Genomic DNA, 25,420 nt, shown 5'->3' on the forward strand with positions numbered 1-25,420 from the left:
TTGGGTACATTTAGGTTTAGAATCTTTTCTAAAGCATTTAATTTCTGCTAGCACTTTAATATGAATTTCCTTCTGCTCTTGGCTCTTTATGGAACACACCGTATTAGGATAAAAGCTGTTCCAATGTTCTTTACCAAAGAGAATTTCACCTTCTCTGAACAGGAACCTCTCAACATACAGTTTAATTTCTACAACTTACAAACAGTGGGATGTTAATGAACTGGGAGGCTCTCAAACTAAAATGTAAGTCCCTACAGCACAGGGCCTCTGCTTTCGTCTTCAGATTGAAATCTAGGCTGATGAGTGATGAACCTCTAGCTTTGCATTTACTTCTCCCTTTATTCCAAGTGTGTCATTCCATTAAACTTACTTTCTCCATCTTAAGTGTAAATGAAAGAAAATTATGGTCTTTACAAGTTCTATTTGGAGATGTTTTGTAAAGAATCAGGGGACACTTAGCACTCTGGGCGAAGAAAATTTTAAGTAGAAAGACCACACTCGGGGCCCCTGGGTGGCTCAGTGCATTTAGCCACTGCCTTTGGCTCAGGTCGTGGTCTCAGGATCCTGGGATCAAGCCCCACATCAGGCTCTTTGCTCCGCAGGGCGCCTGTTTCTCTCTGTCTCTCTGCCTGCCACTCTCCCTACTTGTGATCTTTCTCTGTCAAATAAATAAAATCTTGAAAAAAAAAAAAAAGAGAGAAAGAAAGAAAGAAAGACCACACTCAGCTCTGAAAAATACATCTGGGCCTGTGGGGGAAGATGCTATATAAGGGGAAAGTGGGAAATCATTGTTCTTGAAGTCCCTTGAAAGTCCAAGTCTATGGAAATCACAAACAGCTGAATGTAACGTTTCTTTCAGGAAATGTTAAGAGTCAAGTCTGCATATTGGTGGATTTGGGGCCAAGAGACAATTGGCTCACATGCCCATTACAAAATGAGCCAACACAGCAGGGGGACAATTGCATCACTTATGGTTGATTTCAACGGACATGGCACCAATCCACATAATTTATGAACAAACAAAACTTTTTAATATAGTGCACTTATTGCATTGGTAAGCATGCAACAGGGTTTGAAACAAAGAATTCAGAAACATGGATATTTTGTATCTAAGAATAAAGGGCCACTAAAGAATGAAAAGACTTCATTCTTTAAAGGGAAAGGGATATCCATTTTTGTCACATACTGGCAGTGATTTGGGCTCACAGGCTCTAATATTCAGATCATTCCATTCCTCTCTTCCTCAAAGTATGCGATGCAAGGTTGACCTAGAGAACATTTGACCACTTCCACCTCTCCACCTCCGTTCATTTCCCGTTGGAAATGAATGTTAACTAAATCCTCTAAAAGTTCTATATCCGTCATCTGAAGTTCTTCCAGCCCAGTCAGAAGCACTGTCCTCTCTGATATTCCTGAAAACACCTGAAAAGGAAAATTAGGAAGATAAAGAAAAAATTTTCTGAGAGCTTCGAATTGCAGAACTTTAGATTTATAGAGCTCTGCTGCATATTTTGGACCTTATCTTAGAAGAGACCAGGAGCCTTAGTAAGCTGTTTCATGCAAGAGAATATCCAAGTCAGATCTGAATTTCAGAAAGATAATGCTGATGGCACTACGATAAATAGAGGAAAGACGGGCATCTCTATGGACAGAAAGGCCATGAAAGTGGTAGTCAGAGATGCCAGTGACCAAACGAATGCGAGAGATAAAGCAAAATGAAGAATTCAGCATGAGTTGTAACTTTCAGGACGGTGAACCAGGTAGATGGGGGTGTCATTTAATACCTAAGTAGGAACAGAAAAAAGGAATAGGTTGGGGGTAAAGACAATGAGTTCAGAGAAAATGAGTAGGAAGAATTATTTTTATATTTTTTAAAAATTTTATTTATTTATTTGATAGACAGCAAGAGAGGGAACATGAGCAGGGGGAGAAGGGAGAGGGAGAGGGAGAAGCTGGCTTCCTGGAAGAAATATTTTTAAGGATAGTGGACACATGAGAGAAATACAGCTATGTCTCCACAAACAAAAATATTATACCATATTTGGTATATAAATATACCAAATTCCAAGTTTTAAAATTGAGTAATTCCAATTTTAAAATTGGTAATTTAAAACTGAGTAATTCCAAGTTTTAAAAAGTATGTAAGAAATTAAATGAGGTACAGTTTTGCATTAAAATGTTTTTTTAAAAGACAAACTTATTTTGCACCAAACGGATATGAAGAAACTATTTTGACATTGCTCACTAAAGATGAAACAGTAATAGACTCACACCTTTTCCCTTTTTCTTTTTTTGTGAGGTAGGGTTTAGTCATAAATCCCCAAAATGAAAGAAAAGAGATGACTTTACCTGAAAATTTTTCAAGTGTGTTTCTGTGTATGGAGAAACAGTAACTCTATAGCAGTTTTGATTTATATAAAGCGGATAGTCTTTCTTTTTCAAAATCTTGTCAGCAACTAGAAGTAAATTTTTAAAAAATTATTTTCTTCTTTATATCATAGACATTTTTAATCAAAGTTAAAACTTTCTTCAAACAGCACATTACAGTAAATAGTGAACTGAGTGGTTATGTTTTTGAAAATTCTGCAATCTACTTCACAGTATATAATTTTGAAAAATATAAGACCAGATAAGAATGGGGCTTAATAGATCCTTCTGTCTTGAACTATCCACTGCAGTCAATGCAGAGAGCTGTATGACCTCAGACAGATCTATCTTGAACTACATAAAATTCAATAACCATCTGCAAAAAGTAACATGCCCATCCTAACAAGACAACGAGTTTCCCAGTTTCTCAAGAGGTATAACTGAAGTTATGATTAGAATTCTATACATATAGGTACACCTGGGTGGCTCAGTTAGTTAAGTGTCTGTCTTTGGCTCAGGTCAAGATTGCAGGGTCCTGGGATCGAGACCCATATCAGGCAATGGGCTCCTTGCTCAGCAGAGAGCCTGCTTCTACCTCTAACCACTCCCCTAACCACTACCTCTAACCATTCCCCCTGCTCCTGTGCTCACTCTGTCTCGCTGACAAATAAATAAAAATCTTAAAAAAAAAAAAAAGAAAGAATACTATGCATATACATTTTTAAAATATAGACTTATATAATAAATTACTGTATTACTATAATATATATTTAATACATAAAATCACTTAGTTATCCTATAATTCAGATCCCTCCTCTCCTTGGTTAACATCCTTATGTCAGTTTACTGAATAATATCATGTATTATTATTCAGTAAACTGACATAAGGATGTTAACCAAGGACAGGAGGATCTGAATGTCATCTAGAAATGAAGGCAAATAACAGAAATTCATCAGGTTCCTCTAACACAAAGAATAATCAGATTTCTTTTTAGCAGCATTTTTCTCCTAGAGAGGAAAAAGATAATAATGTCTCTGATTGCATAAAGTTGAACAGAAACAGTTCTTAGGAATATCCTATCACTTTTTTTCTTCTCTCACCAGTCCAACTGGAAGAAGCAATATGGTGCAGTGATTAAGAGGGCAGGTCCCTATCGGTAAGGATGTGGAGAAACTGAAACCCTGGGACATTGCTGGTGGGAGTATAAAATGGTACAGCCACTGTGCAAAATGGTATGGCCATTCCTCAAAACACTAAACACAGAATCATCACATGATCCAGCAATTCCAGAAAAATCTAGAAAGACATTCAACTAACCATACCTAACCACATAGTAGAAGAAAGGGAATTTTAATGAAATGTCTCCACTTCTGCTAAATTAATGTTCTTTTTTATTTCAATTTTCTTTGAAAAGAATGTATTACTCCGTTATGAAAAAACAATCAGTCAATGCTTTTCAGTTGTATAACTGGATTTCTATTATATGTGCAAACCCAGGGGAAACCCTACAAACTGAATTAACTAGAGCAGGATTTTTTTTTTTTTAAGATTTTATTTATTTATTTGACAGACAGAGATCACAAGTAAGCAGAGAGGCAGGCAGAGAGGTGGGGAGAAGCAGGATCCCCGCCGAGCAGAGAGCCCGATGCAGGGCCCGATCCCAGGACCCTGAGATCATGACCTCAGCCGAAGGCAGAGGCTTAACCCACTGAGCCACCCAGGCGCCCCGAGCAAGATATTTTTATATGGAGAATCACTTGAACATATTAACAAAAGCAGCTGTAGAATTCTACATTTTTAACCGTAAGAATGTAAGCCCTCCTCTGATGATTTGGTAAAGATCCATTTCTATCTATAAAGGGAACAGATGTCTAACTGTTCTTTACAATCACCCTTTGTCTTCCCCAGAATCTATTCCCTCCACCTAAGAGACCCTCATCTGTCAAAACAGGTGGGATAGAAGTGACAGTCTCATACATACGTATTTTTAGATTTCTCTGCCACATACCCTCTGTAACTTGGGTAGGTCATTTGCCCTTCCAAGGACTCAGTTTCCACCTCAATAGAATGAGTATAATGTCTATCTCCAGAATCGTGCAGCAGATCAGAGGAGATACACTTCTGAACACCTGGCTCCTTGGCTGGCCTGTGATGAGGATGCAGGAAGACTGATATACTCATTATACGTAATATTTCTCAAGAGCGTTCCCAGAAATAATTTTCAGTACTCTACCATTTTATAAGGTTAAAAAAAATCCTCTCTCATTATGCTATCTATTAAGTTCCAAATAAAAGAAGTATAAAAGGAACACTTTTAGGAATGGCAGTTCATAAGGGTGCCTGGGTGGCTCAGTGGGTTAAGCCTCTGCCATTGGCTGAGGTCATGATCTCAGGGTCCTGGGATCAAGCCCCGGATTGGGCTCTCTGCTTGGTGGGGAGCCTGCTTCCTCCTCTCTCTCTCTCTCTGCCTGCTGCTCTGCCTACTTGTGATCTCAGTCTGTCAAATAAATAAATAAAACCCTAAAAAAAAAAGAAGAGTATCTATCCCTCTCCCCTGCTCCTCTCCAGCTCACTCACTGTCACTCTTGAAAATAAATAAATAGATCTTTAAAAAAAGGTAGAAAAGAAAAGAAAGGGGGAGCCTGGGTGGCCCAGTGGGTTAAGCATCTGCCTTCGGCTCAGGTCATGATCTCGGGGTCCTGTGATGGAGCCCCGAGTTAGGCTCCCTGCTCATGGGAAGCCTGCTTCTCCCTCTCCCTCTCCCCCTGCTTGTGCACTCTTGTTCTCTCTGTGTCAAATAAATTAAAAAAAAAATCAAAAAAAAAGAAAAGAAACAGCAGAACATAATTTAAACGGTAAAGCACTCTTTAACTGCCTAACTGGGCGAATACCTCCAGGTTCCATGAACGTGATCACAGCACTGCGGGACGGCTTATCGTACTGCACGCAGAGCACTTCCCCGCCTCCATTTCTGGACTTAGAAAAGCTGAGTTCCAGCTTGTCTCTCATCTGATCTTCGGGCAATCCATCAGGAATTTCAGTAACGTTGATCTTCACCTTAGAGTACGCTTCATGAACCTGGGAAATCATTCCACACTCAGCAACAGGGGTGAGAAAAGTGTTCACACCTGATAGAAATCTAGAAGGCGATCATCACCATGTTACCTGGAATCTGACTCCTGAATTTAATGGAACTGGCTTGGCCAAAACCTCCACATCTACATCTTCTATCTTCAAATGGTGCTTCCCCATCCTGATGATGTTCTGGGCAACTGAAAAAATATTTGGGAGTATGAACTGCCAATACTTGAATAAACGTTTTCATTTTCAGTTTAAGAACAAATTATCCTAAAAATTTTAACTTTCCTTTCATTTTAAAGGATCTAATTTTAACAATTTTCCTAGGACTTCCAAGTGTTATTGGTCTTGCCGCCAAAGTGGCAAATAAATATATTAATGTTGGAATGTCAAAATACATCAATAATTACAAAGTAATCAAAAGGTAAAAACTTCTAGTTATAAGAGGAAAAAGTACCAAGGATGTAACATACAACATGCTGTGTGGTATACAGGAAAACTATTAAGAGAGTAGATCCTAAGTGTTCTCAGTATAAGCAAAAAAAAAAGCTTTTTCCTTTTTTGTTGAATTTATGGGAATTCTGTCTATTGCACCTATATGAGAAGACGGATGTTGGCTGTACCTGCTGGGTCACTTTCACAATATACATTAATCAAACCATCATGTCATACACCTTAAACTTAGTGATATGCATTAATTATTTCTCAGGAAAACTGGAAAAAAAGCTATAATGCGAAAGTGTCATCAAGTTCTACACTCATCTCCTAAGAGATAAGCCTGGTAAGCCTTCAGAAATTCATATATTATTTCAGCACAGCACACACCCTCTAGAACTCCCCTGTTGACAGAATGAGAGTATTCCCTTAGTACATTAATTAAAGCACAGCCAGAAACTTCTTCCATGTTGAGTAAGTAGGAAAAAGTTGTGTGGGTCAGTGGCATTCTGACAATCTTATTTATCATTTGTCAACTTCTCAAAGGGTGAGTCTTTTCTATGTTTTTGCTATACTTAATGAGGAATTCTACTTTTGTTAAAATGCTCTTGAAATCACTTTACTAAAATGATAGCCTCTACCAATCACAAAACTATCAAATCTAATTTATTTGTGCAAATGGGAGAGGCTCAGTAATGTAATTATGCCAAAAATCATTAGAACTCCAGATAGCAACTATATTTCAGTTTAAGATGCATGTGGGTGTGCATTTATTTTTAATTGTGTGACATGAGAGTTTATAACACTTCAGTTGTTAATACAGAGATGCTTACTCTAATTTGTCATGAAGATGAGAGATGCCCACTCCCGGTCTTATAAATCTCACATGCGTGTATGACAATCAGACAGCACACACATCACAGCTTAAGGAAGAGAGAAATAGGCTAAAAGGCAGGGCGTTGTCATGTGGGAATTCGCACTCATTGTACCATGATATGACTCGATAACTTGAATTAAAATTTTTTTTGTTTGTTAATGACAACAGGCAACAATACCAGAAAATGTCAATGAAGTAACACTTAGATGATGCCCTTTCCCTCCCACAGCCCCCACCCAAACCTCCAACATCTGGTTATCTGACGCAGCTGAGAGGATCACTTGCGTTTCAACTTTTGTAACTCCATCAAAGGCCAACTCCTGTTTAATTGTGTATAAGCCCAAAGTTGTCCCAGGAGAGCAAGACCTCAGAGCCGTGCCCAGAATGGAAGCAGCAATGCAGCTGTTTCTGAAGACAACCCTGGTTCCAGCCTTCCCGGGTAATGCCTGCACAGAATCCCTGCCTCCCAAATCCTCACTTCTGTCTTTTGGTTATATCCCCATTACCATTGCCAACGGACAACACAGCGCCCTTGGCCGCCTCCTCTGCCCTCGGCTCAAAGGTAGATCCAGGGTGGACCCCTGGTGAACTGTATGTTCACATACTGACCTGCTAGAATGCCTTTCTTTTTAATATTTATTTGCAGGCTATAGTGAAATACCAGGTATAAGGAGATACAAGTTATAATCCTAGATTATCAGAATCTGAGCACTGGAAAGGCTTAAGACCATCTGACCCCACCCCATAACTGGACAAATAGAAGACCAAAGGCCTGGAAGAGTGGCCTGCACCAGGCACTGTTGGTCTAGTACAAGGCACATGGATACTCATGGGTTTGACTCCCAGTTTTGCAATTTTTATCTATATAGACCTTGAGCAACTTCTTTGTCTTCTTTAAGTTTCAGTTTCTTTATCTGGAAAATTCCTAATGAGTAGCAATGACAGCTCTCATTTACTAGGTGTTTATTATGTGTCAGACACTGTGCTAAATATTAAGTTAGCGTTTCTCATTTAATACTCAACCCAACCCATGAGGTAGGTACTACCACAAAGGCTGTCATAAAAATCCGAGATTCAGAAAGAACCCAACCAAAATCACCCTCTAGAAATGGACTAAGTTGGCACTGAAAGCCAGACTGTCCTATTGTGCCCCCAGCGCTGAACAGGGTCCTACACGATGGCAGATTCAGCTAACATCAGGTCCCTTTCCCAAATCTCTGACTCTTGGGCTTTTTCCATTCACCAGTAATGTGCTCTTAGGTAAGTCCCTTAAACACCCAAGAATTTGTTTTCTTAGTTACAAGATGTAAATAATAATTCTCCTATTGTATTGCTTTCACAGAGTCATGAGAGTATAAAATGAGATGTCTGTGAGAACCCTCTGAGACCTGAGTAGAGCTCTGCCAGCTTAAAACATTATTACTAGCATCACTTGGAGGTAGCAGGTGTAGAAAGATGCTGGTATTGGACATAACAATACCTGGCTTGAGTCCCAGAGGCATCATGTTCTGAACAAGTGATCACATTCAAGGCACTTAATGTCTCAGTTTTCTCATCATAAAATGGGATAATCCTATCTGCCCCAAGATGTCACAATGAGATGAGATGAAATGATAGATATAAAAATTGTAAAACAATAGATCAAATATCTAAGAAAGCTCTCTGAAAGTCTCCGTGCTTTCCAAAAAGTAACATGGTCAAATTTTTTAGCGTTACTCATACCTTCTTCTTTTTCAAAGGTGATAAGGGCTTGTCCTTTCTGCAGCTCATAAAGAACTTGTGAGCTCACTTGAAATGAACAGGAGATATTTAAAAACTGGCTGTCATTCTCAGGATTCTCTAAAGATGTGAATTTCACCTTTGTTTCAGGAATATCCTCTTTAATCTAATAAACAGAAATGTTTGATTAAAATCAAGGCAAGAAATAACTTAAGCCCTTCTTGTGAAAATGTGATTTGTACATCCAATAATTCATTCTCCACTGATTTCAGAATCCCACAAAATGCAGTGTGGTCTTATTTAATAACCTTAGTAATGACTTCTTCCTAGGTAAGTACTCAGTAATGTAATCAGATGCTGATCCTTTAATATTATTCCCCAGATTAAATTATAAATACATAATCTCTCACTTTTTCTAATCAATGTTTAAACTACCCAATATTGTATAGTGCTCGATTCTAAAGCCTACATCATTCCTGTAGATAAGCACCTTTTAAACAACTGTTCCAATAACAGGCTATTTACCAGGGAATCAATAGACAGTACGTTTACTCTCACTACAAAGCAGTATAAACTAGAGTTGAGTATATACCAGGTTTATTTTGATAGTAAACACAGATAATTTTATCCAAAAACAAAGACTCCTGAATTATAGGATTTAACATTTATCAAATTTAAATTCCCCCTTACCCAACACCTGTCCATCAACTTTTTAACCATTATCAAACTTAGATTTATAAAAATGTGAAAGGAGACTATCAGCAAAATCGTAACCTGAAAGATAAATTTACATAGTTGTAGTTATCTGTTTAAAATCATTGGGAATAACAGGCATATACAATTATACATAAATGCACAAATGAATCTGTTGTTTGCATTTCTATTTCCCATATTTTATATGCTGAAAGAGAATGTTTGTGTTATCACAAAGGGGTTAGAAATATTCAGTGTTATTTGACCTAATCTCACATTTGTTCTATATCTTCACAGATAACCTACATAGAATTTCGGATCAGCATAAATCCAATTTCAAAAATAATTGGCAGTGTCTGAGAAAAGGCAGAGGTTTTCCCAACACTGTGGAAGTACTCAATATAATGCTGAAAAGTGGAGAGCTTTCTGGAATTAGAGTGCCTGATTCTGGTCTTGGGCACACTTGGCCAAGAGCCACTCACCTATGCTCCCTAGACCACAGTTTCAGTCCTCTGTAAATTGGATCAGCTGAGCTGGCTCGGTTCCCAAGGCCCTTTGAGTTGTAGGATTAAGTGATTCCTCTCCAGTCTGAGAAGTAACCAGAACTGTAACAGTGTTCGCTAAGTCCCATACACATGGTGAACCCCACTTCCTGATATTCAGTATCTTAGCCCCCATTTCAGAAACAAAAAGTGACAATGTTCTAAGCATTAAAACTAAAGACAGGATTTTTTTTTTTTTTTAACAGCGTGAGTTCTTGGGTGCCTGGGTGGCTCAATCGGTTAAGCTCCTGGCTTCAGCTCAGTTCATCATCCCTGGGTCCTGGGATCGAATCCTGTATCAGGCTCCCTGCTCCTGGGGGAGTCTGCTTCTCCCTCTGCCTCTGTCTTTCTGTCGCTCTCTCTATCTCTCATGAATAAATAAATAAAATATTTTTTTAAAAATACAAGTCATTATGAAGAAAAGAAAAAGGGTGAATGCCTAATTCAAGTACAGGAAAATTTAGGAGAGAATTTAAACGGTGAAGATATACAACCATTTTTTTTTTTAACTGTGAAATTCATTTAAATTACTTGCATGAGAAGAACAATAAAGAAACTCAGTGAGAAGACAAGAATTTGATCCAAAAGTGACTGATCATGACCATCATCTTTTTTTTGTTTTTGAGCGAACATATATATACACAGAAAAACAAAAATATATACATAAATTTTAAAAGTGTATTATCAGGGGTGCCTGGGTGGCTCAGTGGGTTAGGACCTCTGCCTTCGGCTCAGGTCATGATCCCAGGGTCCTGGGATCAAGCTCCACATCTGGCTCTCTGCTCAGCAGGGAGCCTGCTTCCTCCTCTCTCCCTGCCTGCTTCTCTGCCTACTTATGATCTCTATCTGTCAAATGAATAAATAAAATCTTTAAAAAAAAGTATATTATCAGAAATGCACAGCCAGATGAAATTTTACAAAGTGATCACACACATATGTGACCAGAACCCTGATCAATAGTCAGAATATGACCAACACCCCAGAAGCCTCCTTGGGCTGCCTGGTACCTCCGAAGGTAACCAGGATACTAACTGCTAACATCCTCCTTTTGTGCTTTATTTAAATGCAAGTATGGTGTGCCCTCTTTTATCTTTTCTGGCTCAATATTGTATTTATGAAATTCGTCCATGTGGCTGCACGTAGTTGTGGTCCATTCATTCCCATTGCTGTGCAGGATTCCATGGCATGCATACACCCCAAATTAATAATTCATTCTACTATGGAGGGACAGTTGAGTTGTTTTCAGTTTGGGGCTATTACAAACAATGGTGCCATCAATGACCACAGTGTTTTAAAAGTGAATTTTGTATAACTAAATTGGTTTTTCTGAAAAATGGTGTCAGTTAAAAATGTGATACATAAAATCATTAAAGAGGTATCTGGAAGGCAGCTAGGCTCACCACTCTACCACCAATGCTAATCATTAAAGAGGTACCTTAGATGGCACTAAAACAAGCACACAGATCAATGGAGGAGAATAGAGAACTCAGAAATGGACCCTCAACTCTATGGTCAACTAATTTTCAACAAAGCAGGAAGGAAGGTCCAAAGGAAAAAAGACAGTGCTTTCAACAAATGGTGTTGGGAAAACTGGGCAGTCACATACAGAAGAATGAAACTGGACCATTTTGTTATACCACACACAAAAATAGACTCAAAATAGATGAAAGACCTAAATCTGAGATAGGAGTCCATCAAATTCTTGAGGAGAACACATGTAGCAACCTCTTTAATCTCAGCCACAACAATTTTTTCCCAGAAACATCACCAAAGGCAAGGGAAGCAAGGGCAAAAATGAACTACTGGGACTTCATCAAGAAAAAAAGCAAAGGAAACAGTCAACAAAACCAAAAGACAACCAACAGAATGGGAGAAGACATTTGCAAATGACGTTATCAGATAAAGGGCTAGTATCCAAAAACTATAAAGAACTTACCAAACTCAGGGCACCTGGATGGCTCAGTGGGTTAAAGCCTCTGCCTTTGGCTCGGGCCGTGGTCCCAGGGTCCTGGAATCGAGCCCCACATTGGGCTCTCTGCTCAGCGGGGAGACTGCTTCCCTTCCTCTCTCTCTGCCTGCCTCTCTGCCTGCTTGTGATCACTGTCTGTCAAATGGATAAATAAAATCTCAAAAAAAAAAAAAAGAACTTACCAAACTCAACACCCAAAAAACAAATAATGTAACCAGAAATGGGCAGAAGACATAAACAGACATTTCTGCAGAGACACCCAAATGGCCAAAAGACACATGAAAAAGGCCTCAACATCACTTGGCATCAGGGAAATACAAATCAAAATTACAATGAGATACCACCTCACACCAGTCAGAATGGCTAAACTTAACAAGTCAGGAAACAACAGATGTTGGCGAGGACAGGGAGAAAGGGGAACTCTCCTACGCTGCTGGTGGGAATGCAAGCGGGTGTAGCCACTCTGGAAGACAGTATGGAGGTTCCTCAAAAAGTTGAAAATAGAGCTACCCTACGACCCAGCAATTGTACTACTGGGTATTTACTCTAAAGATATAAATGTAGTGATCCAAAGGGGGGGACATGCACCCTAATGTTCACAGCAGCAATGTCCACAATAGCCAAACTATGGAAAGAGCCCAGATGTTCATCGACAGATAAATGGATGGAGAAGATGTGGTATATGTATATACAATGAAATAATAGTCAGCCTTCAGAAAAATGAAATCTTGCCATTTGCAATGATGTGGATGGAACTAGAGGGTATTATGCTAAGCGAAATAAGTCAATCAGAGAAAGACACTTATCATATGATCTCACTAAGGTAAGAAATTTGAGAAACAAGGCAGAGGATCACAGGGAAAGAGAGGAAAAATGAAGCAAGAAGAAACCAGAAAGGGAGACAAACCATAAGAGACTCTTAATCTCAAGAAACAAACTGAGGGTTGCTGGAGTGGAGGGAGCGGGGAGGGAGGAGGTGGCTGGGTGACAGACATTGGGAGGATGTGTACTATGGTAAGCGCTATGTATTGTGTAAGACTGATGAATCACAGACCTGTACCCCTGAAACAAAAAATATATGTTAATAATAATTGAAAAAAAAGTTTTTAAAAAATAAAAATAACATTTGAAAAAAGTCCCCCCTGCAAAAAAAACAAACAAAAAAAGAGGTACCTGGAAGTTTCCGGTGGCCTCTTGTAACTCAGTTTCAAGCCTTTGGATCTCCTTTTTTAACTGAGTATTTTCCTTCACAATTTCATCAATTAATCTCTAAAACAAACAACATCAAAAAATTCAACAGCCCCTGACCCCATTTTTCTAAATGAATTAAAGAAGCTAACTTTCTATCACCCTGATAAAAGCCAAAAAACACACTATCACTGCAGATTTTGCTACTTCTGACAAGTATTATTATCTCCTCCATACAAGCAGGGAAACTACCTTTCACACTAGACCAAAGTCATAGACATTTGTCTAGCAGAGCAAGGATTAAGAGCCAGACCTGAATCTTAGCAGCTCCTTTCCTGGCTATGTGACAACAATATGCCTTTCAAGTTGCACTAGAGGGGCATCTGGGTGGCACAGTCAGGGAAGCATCCGACTTGGTTTCCGCCCAGGTCATTGTCTCAGGTTCATGAGACCGAGCGCTCTGTGTTGGATTCTGTGCTCTGTGTGGAGACTGCTTATGACTCTCTCTCCCTCTCCCTCTGCCCCTCCTCGCCACAAGCTCAGGCTTGTTCATGCGCTTTCTCTAAAGTAAATAAATAAATCTTTAAAACATGAAGAAGTAAATTGCGCTGTAATTGTGGACATATGTTACTTGCAATTAAAAAATGTTTTTGCTGGATTCCCACAGTACAACTGCCTTTACATGTCAGACATACGGCCCTGGGTAAGTGGCTTAAGCCACCTGAGCCTCCATCTTCTCTTGGGTCTGATCATATAATTGCTAACTAAGCTCTTAACATCTGGGTGCAAATCAAAGAAAGGATGGAGGGAAAGAAAAAACAGCTAATGTTGTAAGAAAAAGAACAGAAGTATGATTGCTTTCACAAGGCTTGAATAATGGAGAAAAAAATTTTGTGAAAACTCTAAAATCTTCCCAAATTTAAAGTAATGTTGGGCAAAAATATATAAAACATCCCTCACTGCAAAACTAATAGATAAAAATTAATTTTAACAGTAATATTTACCTCTCTTTGTTCGTCTTTCATAAATTCTTTATCTGACAAAGGCTCCTTAAGAACTTGTTTTTTGTTATCCTCATCGGCTGCCATGATTACCTAATTATTTCAAAAAGTAAATATTTTTAAAAATAGTATATACACACAAATTCAAGAAGAAAGAAATAACTTTTACTATTTTACAGAAGAAGAAACATCTCTTCTTTGCTGTATCTTTTTTCCTATCATCAAAGTCTTTACTATCATATGGCTTATATTTGAACCAAGTCTATATTTCAAATAACTTTCACACCTATAAATATATAAAAGCATTCTAAAAATCATTTGCTTTTCAACACAATAATAGAAAATGACAAGGATTAATATTCCTTTGAAGTTCACATCTTAATCATATATGGTACCCCATTTTAAAAGATTACTATTTTGGTCTTTTCAAAGATTTTGATTTAAACATCCAATTCTGGGGCGCCTGGGTGGCTCAGTCATTAAGCTTCTGCCTTCAACTCGGGTCATGTTCCCTGAGTCCTGGGATGGAGGCCCCCATCAGGCTCCCTGCTCAGTGGGAAGCCTGCTTCTCCCTCTCCCACTCCCGCTGCTTGTGTTCCCCCTCTCACTGTGTCTCTCTCTGTCAAATAAATAAATAAAATCTTAAAAAAGAAAAAGTTTATTTTTTTTTTTTTTTAAAGATTTTATTTATTCATTTGACAGAGAGAAATCACAAGTAGATGGAGAGGCAGGCAGAGAGAGAGAGAGAGAGGGAAGCAGGCTCCCTGCTGAGCAGAGAGCCCGATGCGGGACTCGATCCCAGGACCCTGAGATCATGACCTGAGCTGAAGGCAGCGGCTTAACCCACTGAGCCACCCAGGCGCCCAAGAAAAAGTTTAAACATCCAATTCTTCCTATTGTATTTTCCAAATGTAAATGGACTAAAAAGCACCCCTGCCAAACCCCTCCACATGTACAGTAGTTCTTTCTAAAAAAAATTTTTTAAAGATTTTGTTTCTTTGACAGAGAGAGAGAGGCAGCGAGAGAGGGAACACAAGGTTGGGGGAAGCAGGAGAGGGAGAAGCAGGCTTCCTGCTGAGCAGAGAGCCCGATGTGGGGCTCGATCCCAGAACCCTGGGATCCTGACCTGAGCCAAAGGCAGATACTTAACCAACTGAGCCACCCAGGTGCCCCTTTTTAATTTTTTTTTAAGTAGGCTCCACACCTAGCTTGGAGCCCAATGCCGGGCTCAGGGCCACGACTCTGAGATCAAGACACAGGCTGAAATCAAGAGTCTTATGTTTAACTGACTGAGGCACCCAAGAGTCCCTACATGTACAGAAGTTCTTATCTGGAGTTTTCACAGATCCTCCCTAGTCCATACACCAGAACAGGAAAAAAATTACATCTTTACTTCTAATACTCTCTGGTTGAAATTTAGCATTCCCTTCAAATACGGATATACGCAACAAGCCACACTGCATTTGCAGCACCTACAACAAACGTCGCCAAGACGGCACAAATATTTTCATAAAATGTCGAAACTATTGCAGATATCCTGAAATATAGTTTGTGTAAAATTTTCCTTCAAAATTATGGCAGTTATTAAACTCACTACTAGGTCTTATAATATAATGTAATATAGTGATATATATTACTACATTAAAAATTTACTTAATATTCTGATAACCATATTTCAATATAATTAATTTCCTTTGTAATTATATATATTTTTCTTTATATATTTAAAAACGTTTTTTTTTAAAGGTCCATGAGCTTTATCAGACTGGGAAGGAATCTATGGCATAAAAAAGTAAAGAACATTTGCCTGCATATGAATTTGCTGAGATGGAGAGGTCCCAGATCAAAAATGAATCAAGGAATATCATAACTGTTTTTATTGTGTTCAAGGTACATTAATAACCAGTCTGTGATATATTCCTCTAAAATTTCAAGTAGCTAAATTCTCACTATTCCTATAGGGAAAAAAAAAAAAAAAAACAAACAGGAAAAATATTTATTCCTCCTTAAAAAAAAGAAAACAGAAGACTGGCAAAAAATTAGTGTGAACACAAGCAATGTCCAAAAACAGAGGGGATCAGAGAGCACCTAGATCTTGGTTTCTAATCTATTCCCCAGTAAAGGGAACCAGGGTTCCCTGGAACAATGGCTGATTCTTCCTATGGGTCAGAAAATACACAAGATAAGCCTAGAGCTTCCAGCAGCCAAAGGTACATAAAGAAGATTTTCAAGTAAGTAAATATACAGAGGATAAAAGGAGTCAAGTTCTTCATTGCCAGATAAATTAATTATAAAATAACAAAACTTCATATGCATTTTTGTACCCATGTCACTTTCCATGACTAGATGGTCATGACCTTGAGACCAAGGACCATGCCCACTCCTCCTTGCATCTATTCAGAGCATAATATAAGCAAACACAATGAAAACTCTCATTATCTACAGAATTGTGTGGTATCTTGTTCTGTTCAGGACATACCATGCATATGAAGTTTTGTTATTACGTTTCCAGAAAGCAGAAATGGTAACTTTTTTTATTGCTTTAAAAAAAAATCAATATTCTTGGGGTGCCTGGGTGGCTCAGCCTTAAGCATTTGCCTTTGGCTCGGGTCATGATCCCAGAGTCGTGGGATCGAGCCCTGCATCACATCGGGCTCCCTGCTCAGCGGGAAGCCTGCTTCTCCCTCTCTCACTTCCCGCTCCCTAGGCTGTGTTCTCTCTCTCTCTCTCTTTCTCTCTCTCTCTGCGTCTCTCTGTCAAATAAATAAAATCTTCAAAAAAAAAAATCAATATTCTTAAGCGCTTGTAATGAAGATTCTCAATATATTTAACTCATATAAATAGTCTACTACTACTAAATATTCCTAGAACTTTTTCTGGTATATTTAGGGTCTGGATACTTTCCTTCCTTGCATGAGTGGACTGTATGCTAATAGGCTTCCTTTTATGCCATTATATGGTAGGCAAAACAATGGCCCTCTCAAAGATACCTACGCCTAATCCCCAGAATCTACGAATAGGTCAAATTACAATTAAGGTTGTAGATTGAATTAAAATTGAATTAAAGCTGACTTCAATATGAAAATCATTCTGAATTATCTGTAGGGCCAATATAAGTATGAGGACCCTTAAAAGTAAAAGAGGAAAGCAGAAGAGCAAAGTCAGAGTGAGGTGTGACAACAGAGTAACGGTCAAGAGAGAAGCAGCGTTGCTGCCTTTTTATACAGAGAAAGGGCATCACTAAGTTCTGGAAGGTGGGCAACATATAAAAGAAGGGGGAAAAAACCCATAAAATATATTCCTCCCAGTAGCCTCCAGAAAGGAAGGCAACCCTGCAGACATCTTAATTTTAGGCCAGTGGGATCCAGGTTGGATTTGTAACCTACAGACTGTTAAAATAATAAATCTGTGGTTTGTTGCTGTTTGGTTTATTATTATTGTTGTTGTTGTTATTTTAGATTTTATTTATTTATTTATCAGAGAGCACTAACAGGGGGAGTGTCCGGCAGACTGAGAAGCAGGCTCCCCACACAGCAAGGAGCTGGATGTTTGACCTGCTCCCAGGACCCCAGCACCACGACCCCAGCCAAAGGCAGTCGCCCAACCGACTGAGCCACCCCGGTGTCTCTAAATTGTGGGTTTTAAGCCCCTAGATCGGTGGTCATTGTTACCACCACTACCCATCATCACCTATCTTCCTGTACTCATATCCCTTTGTCCCAGGCGAGACAGAACAGAATCTTTCCACATGCTTGCCTGGCCGCAAAAAGAAAGGAAATGAGGGGATGGAACCACGGAGGGGGTGATTAATAAAATGGTTATACACAAATATAGTTTAAAAAAAAAAAGTATGCATGTTCTATAGACAGAAAAACATCGCATTCTCCTTTAGATATCTCTTTCGAGAAAATCCCGGAGTATTCTGAAAAGTGAGGCACAACTGCCAAACCCTGCACGGGCCTGGGAGTGTAAATCTCCTTAAGGAATCAAGTTTCCCTAATCTCTCTAGAGAGACACGACTGAAACACTGGGGAAACACAGTCCACTTTACATTTCAATCTCCGAAATTAAGCAAACCGCTCGAAGACCGCGAGGTCAGAGGCAGCGGGTGGGACGGGTGGGGTGGGGAGGGGGGAGGGGGGAAGTGGGGGGATGGGGATGATGGAAGGGGGAGGGGGAAGGGGAAGAGGGAGGAGGAGGGGGAAGAAGGAGTGGGAGGGGGAAGAGGGAGGGGAAACGGGATGGGCGGGGAACAGGGGGCACTGACGCACCTGCCTCGCCCCCGCCTCCCCCCGGTCCCGGCGGCCCCGTCCCAGAGCGAGCCGTGAGCGCCCCGCGGGGCCCTGCCGGCGTTGCGGTGGGCAGGGCCCCGCGGACCGTGCCTCCCCCCGACGCGGGCCTCTCTAGGAGCAGGAATGGCAGCCAGGGAACCGGGCAGGGCGCCCACTCACCCGCCTCGCCGGTGGAACTCAGCGCCAGGAGCCCAGCGCGCCCGCCCTTCCGGGAAAGCCGGCTGGGCGGTGCGCGGAGCGAGCGCCTGCCGGAGTGGCCGGGAGCCCCGCGGGCTGGGCGGGCCGCCAGGGTCCCCGAGGCTGGCGCGGCGGGATTCCCCAGTGTGCCCGTCACTCAGAGGAACAGCTGGGTTCCTAAGACAAAAGAGAAGAAAGAGGGCAAAAGGAAGGGAAGAAAAAGAAAGCTCCGCTCCGGTGGGGATTTTCTTTAAAACTAACCCCTCTTTGGAATACCAAATACGGTGTCTGCAGGGAATAATTACTAACGAGTTACGAGTATTTTCAGTTTCGATTTTTAAAGCACGGCTCTTTTGATAGAGAAGAGAAACTGTTAGGTGGCGAAGCCGGAAGGGGTTTGGGCAACATAAGTGAAGGGGATTAAACAGGTACAAACTTGCAGTTACAAAACGAATTAGTAACAGATACAGCGTACAGCATAGGGAATACAGTAAATATCGTAGTAACTCTGTATGGTGACAGATGGTAACTAGGCGTATCATGGGGGCCATCACTATGATGTACACCCGAAATGAATAAGCTATAGTAAGTCAACTATACTAAAATTAAAAAATAAAAGTGTTTTTTTGTTTTGAGAGAGTTTATCCAAAACATTTTCCTGAAGTTTGCATAAACACTAATTTCAGGGCGTGTTTTTTAAAAATCACTCTTTTTATGTGTATATTACTGGACGTACAGTTGACAAAGTGGATAGAAACCAAATAAGGTCAAAGTGGAAGTCCCTCTTCAAGATAGTAACTCTCACTGTAATTCATTGGTCATTTTAACCTCAAACTACAAATATTTACAGCCAGCGCAAGGTCAATTTTTGTCTTTTGCAACATTTTCTGGGCTGTGAAGTTGGGAAAGCTGTCGTGTTCACTTGGTTTCTATGACCCATGTCTCTTGAAAGTTTTCTTATAATCTGTTCTGTTGTGAAGTTGTAAATAAATGCTTCACTAAGTGTCATCTTTTCCTTTGAAAATAAAAACATCTGGCTTATTTCAAGAACTTCAGTGTTTCTTAATCCTACACGAAGAACCACCTCACAGCTGCACTTGCTCATAAACAGAGGTCAGGGAGGGGATGTGTCAAAATGATACATTCTAGGATATAGTGCTATAGAGTTATATAAAATAATACAGTGGTCTGAAAAAAAAAAGATTTACAAAAGTCAAATTCATTTATATCAAGAATACTGACGGGAGGGGCGCCTGGGTGGCTCAGTGGGTTAAGCGGTTGCCTTCAGCTCAGGTCATGATCCCAGGGTCCTGGAATGGAGCCCCGCCTCCCGTCCCGCTCTCTGCTCAGCAGGGAGCTTGCTTCTCCCTCTCCCTCTGTGCTTTCTCTCTCTCTTTCTCTCAAATAAATAAATAAAATTTGGAGAAAAAAAAAAAAGAATACTGTTGGGAATAAAGTTGCTTTTCTGAGTGGGAAAAAAAAAAAAGTAGTGCATGACAAGGACTTTTGTTCTCATCTGCCCAGTTAGAAAGCATTAAAAAAAACTCACATCTGTTGCAACTTAAGAATGAGTTCTGTTCCTCCTTAGAATTTTAGAGAGCATGAACTCTAGAGGTTATCTAGTTCAACATTATTTCTTCTTTATCTTATTTTTGTTTTTCATAAGCAGATGATAAGCACTAGGACCAGACCGGAGGATGACTGATCTAATACTGACTCAGATCCTGTTAAAGTGCAAAAGATAACAGATAGTAGGGAAGCCTTTTTTGGGCCACCTACATGCTGAAGCTGGGTCATGTGTGACAGTCTTCAGATCCAGAACTCTGCAAAGTGATGGGGGTTCTAACAATGAGTAGTCAGCTGCTGGACATATTATTATTAACAATCATAATTGTTCATCTACAGAGGACTCCTGGACATTTTATAATCTTCTTGTGTTTTGCGAACAGTATGAAATATAGGAATTACCTGTATATGTAGATGAGTACACAAAGGCTTAAGGTGATGAAAATCAAGCAACTAATCTATGATGACACTGATACCATATTTTACCCTCAACCATGAAATCCAAAATCTCCACACTGTGTTCTATGGTGCCTGGAGAAGAAAGAATTCCATGGCCAATTATGATGGAGAAATGTTGCATACTGGATGATTCACAATGCACATCAGCACAGTAAGAGTTTTGAAAGATACTGCAGGAAAAAATCAAAGCACACATTAAACAGTTTAACTTTATTCAACCTTGAATTTATCAAACTAATTTGACCATCAAATTCTTTTTCTCGTGGAGCAGCTATTAACATCTCAGAGTTTCTAATAGGGCAATCTGAGTGATGCTTCACTAATGATGGGGTTCAGGACATGCTACTCCAAAATATGGCGTATTGAATATTTTAAACTGGAGGAGTTTGAGAAAACAGTAGAAGCAAGATCATTCTGACCTTTCCCCCCACCACCACCCTTCTCCTCTGAAACAGGTCATGGAACTCTTCTGTGAGAGGTGCCTTCCCTTATCCTGGAGGAAGGGAACATTCTTATCTCTGCAACAAAGGGGCACTGAGAAGAATCCTAACAATCGGAACTTGCTAAGTTTCCCCCAGTTCACTATGATTGCCTCAGGCTCTCTGATCTAACATGATTTCTACAGGACTGTTCAGTCTTCATTAAACCTGTTTCCTTGGGTCTTCATTTCTTTTTGAATGTTCCCATGTCACATAAAACTTATATTAAAGACAGATTTGTAGGCTTTTCTCCTGCTAATCTCTTTGTCGGTTTAAATTTCAGACCCAGCCAGGGACCCTAAGAACATACAGGGAAACTTTTTCCTTCCCTACACTAAATTATACCATCTCCTAATATAAAAATTAATGAATGTCTCTAAAGTAGTCAGTGAATATTATGTCACACATGAGATGCCCTGGACATCTCATGTAAATCTGCATTGCATGATAGGAGATGTTTATTATGTTACGTATTTACCTCCCCCACCAGATGGCAAGGAACTCCTCCCAGGCTCTTCTATAAATTCACACAAGCACAGAAGCGCACGCAGGCGTGCGCGCGCGCACACACACGCCCCACTTATTTAGTACAGTATAATGTGTGCTGTTAAGAGGTAACAGACAGGAACTAGCGAAACACCAAGGAGGGAGTGGTGTCCCCCACCCCTCTCCATCTCAGGAAGTCAGTTTCTTCTATAGAAGAAGTGGAGATTGAGTTAACTCTTAAGTTATAGGAGACCGACTGAAACCAAGGGTCCGGTGCAAACCAGAGGCATGAAACAATTTAGGGAGGCACCAAGGCTTTTGTGGGCATGCAAATGAGGAAACTACCTGAAATCCATTATATTATGTCCTGCCTTTTAGAAAAGATTTTGGACCTTAAGCTTATAATGCTGTTGCCAAAATTCTGGTGACCTGGTTTGCAGTTTCTTTTGGGGGAAGTTAGAATACTTACAACACTCCCAGCATTGTGCAAGATCCTGAGGGATTCAAGAGGTTTGCAACTGAAATATATAAAAGTAAATGAATGCTGCTAAGGAAACTCATTATAAATGTTCTCACCACCAAAAAGAGATGGTCATTATGTGATGGGACGAAGGTGTTAAGGGAACACCGTGGTAGTAATTATTTTGCAATATATGAGGGTATTAAATCAACAAGATGTACACCTAAAACTTACACAGTTTTATATGCCAATTTTATCTCAATAAAGCTGGAAAAGATAAAAGAGAAAGCAGCTTATTTTTTAAAAAGTAAAGCAAAATAAGCATCCCATTCCTTACTCTTCTATCAAGCAAGCAATACTACACAGCTGGAGCATGATTTTGATATCGGATGGGGGTTTAAGTGCCAATTTCAAGTTACTGAGGATTCCCTCCACCTCGGTTTCCTCATCTATAAAATGGAACTGTTGTGAATGAGATACATGGTACATGTCAAGGGCTAACTACAGTGCCTGACCCACGCACGGTCAGCTCGGTAAATAGTGTCTGTTACCATTTTATACATTGAAGAGCTTTTCTTTTCCATTTTTTTTTTCTTACACATTTCTTCTCCTTTGTCTTCCCACCTATAGAACTACTTTTAAGGGGCACATGGGTGGCTCAGTGGGTTAAGCCTCTGCCTCTGGCTCAGGTCATGATCTCAGGGTCCTGGGATAGGGCCCTGCATGGGGCCCTCTGCTCAGCAGGGAGTCTGCTTCCCCCTCTCCTGCTGCCTGCCTTTCTGCCTACTTGTGATCTCTCTCTCTCTCTCTGTCAAATAAATAAATAAAATCTTAGGAAAAAAAAAAAGAACTACTTCTAAGACAAAGATCTTTTTTTTTTTTTGCCATCACCTATAGTTACTAGTCCAATAACTATACCTAATACATGCTATATAGCTACTTATTTCTAACTAGTGGTTAGATGCAAGAAGAGAAGTCAAATATTTGGATCCAATGTTATAACCCCTTTGAGTTTTCATATTAGTATGTATGAATAAGTTTACATAAGTAAATAAAATAGTGTGAGATAGATCAAACATTTAAAAAAAAAAAAAAAAGTTAAGCAGTGCCTGGGTGGCTCAGTCTATTAAACATCTGTCTGCCTTCACCTCAGGTCATGATGCCAGGGCCCTGGGATAGAGACCAAATTCAGCTCCCTGCTCAGCAGGGAGCCTGCTTCTCTTTCTCTGGCTCCCCCTGCTTGTTTGTGTTCTCTCTCTCTCTCTCTCTCTGTGTGTGTGTCAAATAAATAAATAAAATCTTAAAACAAAACAAAACAAAAGCTAATCCAGGGCGCCTGGGTGGCTCAGTGGGTTAAAGCCTCTGCCTTCGGCTCGGGTCATGGTCTTGGGGTCCCGGGATCGAGCCCCGCATCAGGCTTCTCTGCTTGGTGGGGAGCCTGCTTCCCCCTCTCTCTCTGCCTGCCTCTCTGTCTACTTGTGATCTCTGTCTGTCAAATAAAAAATAAAAAATCTTTAAAAAAAAAAAAAAAGCTAATCCAAGGGAAATAATAATAATAATAATAATTTAAAAATAGGGGCGCCTAGGTGGCTTAGTGGGTTAAAGCCTCTCCTTCAGCTCAGTCATGATCCTAGGGTCCTGGGATGGAGCCTCACATAGGGCTCTCTTCTCAGCAGGGAGCCTGCTTCCCCCTCTCTCTCTGTCTGTCTCTGCCCACTTGTAATCTCTGTCTGTCAAATAAATAAATAAAATCTTTAAAAATAATAATAATAAAGAAAAAAGGACATTAACTTCTTGAATCTTCCCTGGGCCACTCATTTATCATGTAAACATAATTGATCAGTTAGAAAATTTTGTTTTAAGTATTTGGAAAATGAAGCTACTGTCTTTGACAACACTGGAAAGGGGAACAATTCAGTGTTTTACTCATGAACTAGAGGCTCAAAAATAAGCAACAACTCTTAATATCCAAGCCTGGAGGACAGCAAACAGTAAACCTCAATCATATATTAAGGAAATTAAAGAAATCTAAGACTATTGCTGGCGTTTTCTTGCTTTAGTTGCAAACTGAGTACTGCTTCGGACAGAGCTCTCCTAGGCTGAGCTGATGAAAGGATTAACCAAACTGTTAAGCTTGAACTTAAAAATCACAAGAGAGGAAAAATCTCAAGGAATCTTGAGATTCTCAGGGTGTTTAAAAAGAATATAGCCTCGGAATGTTGGGAAAATCAAAATACTAAATTCTGATTGTGTTAACACCAAAATTCCCAAATGAGAAAGAATCAGGCAAAGCTTCCAAATAAATTAGTGTAGCTTATCAGGGAGGTCAGCTGCTAAGAGAACATGAATAAACATAAACATAACAGCTTAAAAACAGCTTTAAAGATGTTAGAAGAAATTTATTTTGCTTACTATTTTTGTTTTTTGATTTGGGAATTTCTAGTTTGTTTTTGTCTGAGGGGCTATTTGGGGAGTTATAGAAATTGCCAAGAAGCAAGATTTGGGGTGGTGCTTGGTAAGTTGTTTCTGATTATTTCTTTGGTTTAAATAGTAACCCACAAGAGGTGTCAAATCATTGCAACAAGGAAAGTCACTGATGGAATCAGCATATAAATAACATAACAGGCAAAGGAGTTCAACATCTTGTTTTAAGTTAAGTTAGTTTTCTTGGTATTAGTGAACCTAGTTAGATATAAGAATATAATTTCCACTAAGATGTATCTCAGTATGGTGTACGATATTTGTAGATTTTCCTTGCAGCGTGTACCAAAGTTATAAGAAAAAGAAAACGTGGTTGTGGGCAAAAGGACATCCAGTAGACTAGTACTTCGCAAACTTTATTGTTCATGTGGATCTGAGGATCGTTCCAATTTTAGTATATGTGCTGCCGAAGCGAGCACTGGATCTGAGGATCTTGCAAACATGCAGATCCTGATTCCACAGGTTTAGGGTAAAGGTTCTGTATTTCAGACATTGGTAGGCGATACTGGTGATTCTGGCTCTTGGACGGTACTGAGAGTAGTGAAGCTGTAGACTAATGAGTTCACTGAAAGAAGAGAGAGTGACCAGAAATGGTCATTCCAGTGGAAGGGTACTGTCTACTGTAGGGTTGTCCTTGTCCTGGCTTAGCCAGTGAACATAGGGCCCTTTTCCTGTTTGCCAGTCTGGTGGGTGGATCCACGGATGGAAGGCAAGGCATTTCCAGGGGCTCATAGTAGAAAGAGCAACAGCTGTTCCTGTCTTCCATGCTACCTCCTTGAGAGAACAAGGGCTCCTTATTAGCAATGAGGCTGCCACCACAGCTATTCTAAAATGGAAAGGAAGGAATAAACCATGGGGGTGAACAGGTCAAGATGATGCAAAAAATGGGAAGCGGAAGTAAGGAGAAGTCAGCGGGGTGGGGATGTAAGAGTAAGACTAGTGTATCTGAGAAACTTGAAAGAAACATTCTTTCCCCTTCATTAATTATTCATTTCAATTTATTCTAAATATATTGTCCAAGATAGAATGATCTCACACACAGCATTCATTTTAATAACATAATATCTAGTGGGGCATTTTGGTGATGTTGGAAAATAAAACCAGAGGTAATTCATCCCTTCAGCCCTTAAACTCCTCCAGAAAAAATCAC

General features: G+C 39.9%; 1 protein-coding gene across 5 annotated transcripts; it reads right to left on the minus strand.

Moving 5' to 3' along the window:
* Positions 1-663: 663 nt before the first annotated feature.
* NMI (N-myc and STAT interactor) lies at positions 664-18,652 on the minus strand. 5 transcript variants are annotated; one of them, XM_032355521.1, is made up of 9 exons: positions 18,322-18,651; positions 13,874-13,963; positions 12,855-12,950; positions 9,168-9,251; positions 8,481-8,643; positions 5,534-5,640; positions 5,260-5,446; positions 2,350-2,456; positions 664-1,422 (listed from the first exon to the last, which is right to left on the minus strand). In XM_032355521.1, exons 2-9 carry the CDS (start codon positions 13,955-13,957, stop codon positions 1,219-1,221), a joined length of 1,032 nt encoding a protein of 343 aa, XP_032211412.1. In that variant the 5' UTR covers positions 13,958-13,963; positions 18,322-18,651; the 3' UTR covers positions 664-1,218. The 5 variants fall into 5 exon arrangements, with proteins under 5 accessions (XP_032211412.1, XP_032211413.1, XP_032211414.1 ...); XM_032355522.1 differs by lacking the exon at positions 18,322-18,651 and adding an exon at positions 18,142-18,315; XM_032355523.1 differs by lacking the exon at positions 9,168-9,251 and having other exon boundaries at positions 18,322-18,649.
* Positions 18,653-25,420: the final 6,768 nt, after the last annotated feature.

Source organism: Mustela erminea, chromosome 8 (assembly GCF_009829155.1).
Source record: "Mustela erminea isolate mMusErm1 chromosome 8, mMusErm1.Pri, whole genome shotgun sequence".
NCBI classification, from domain to species: domain Eukaryota; kingdom Metazoa; phylum Chordata; class Mammalia; order Carnivora; family Mustelidae; genus Mustela; species Mustela erminea.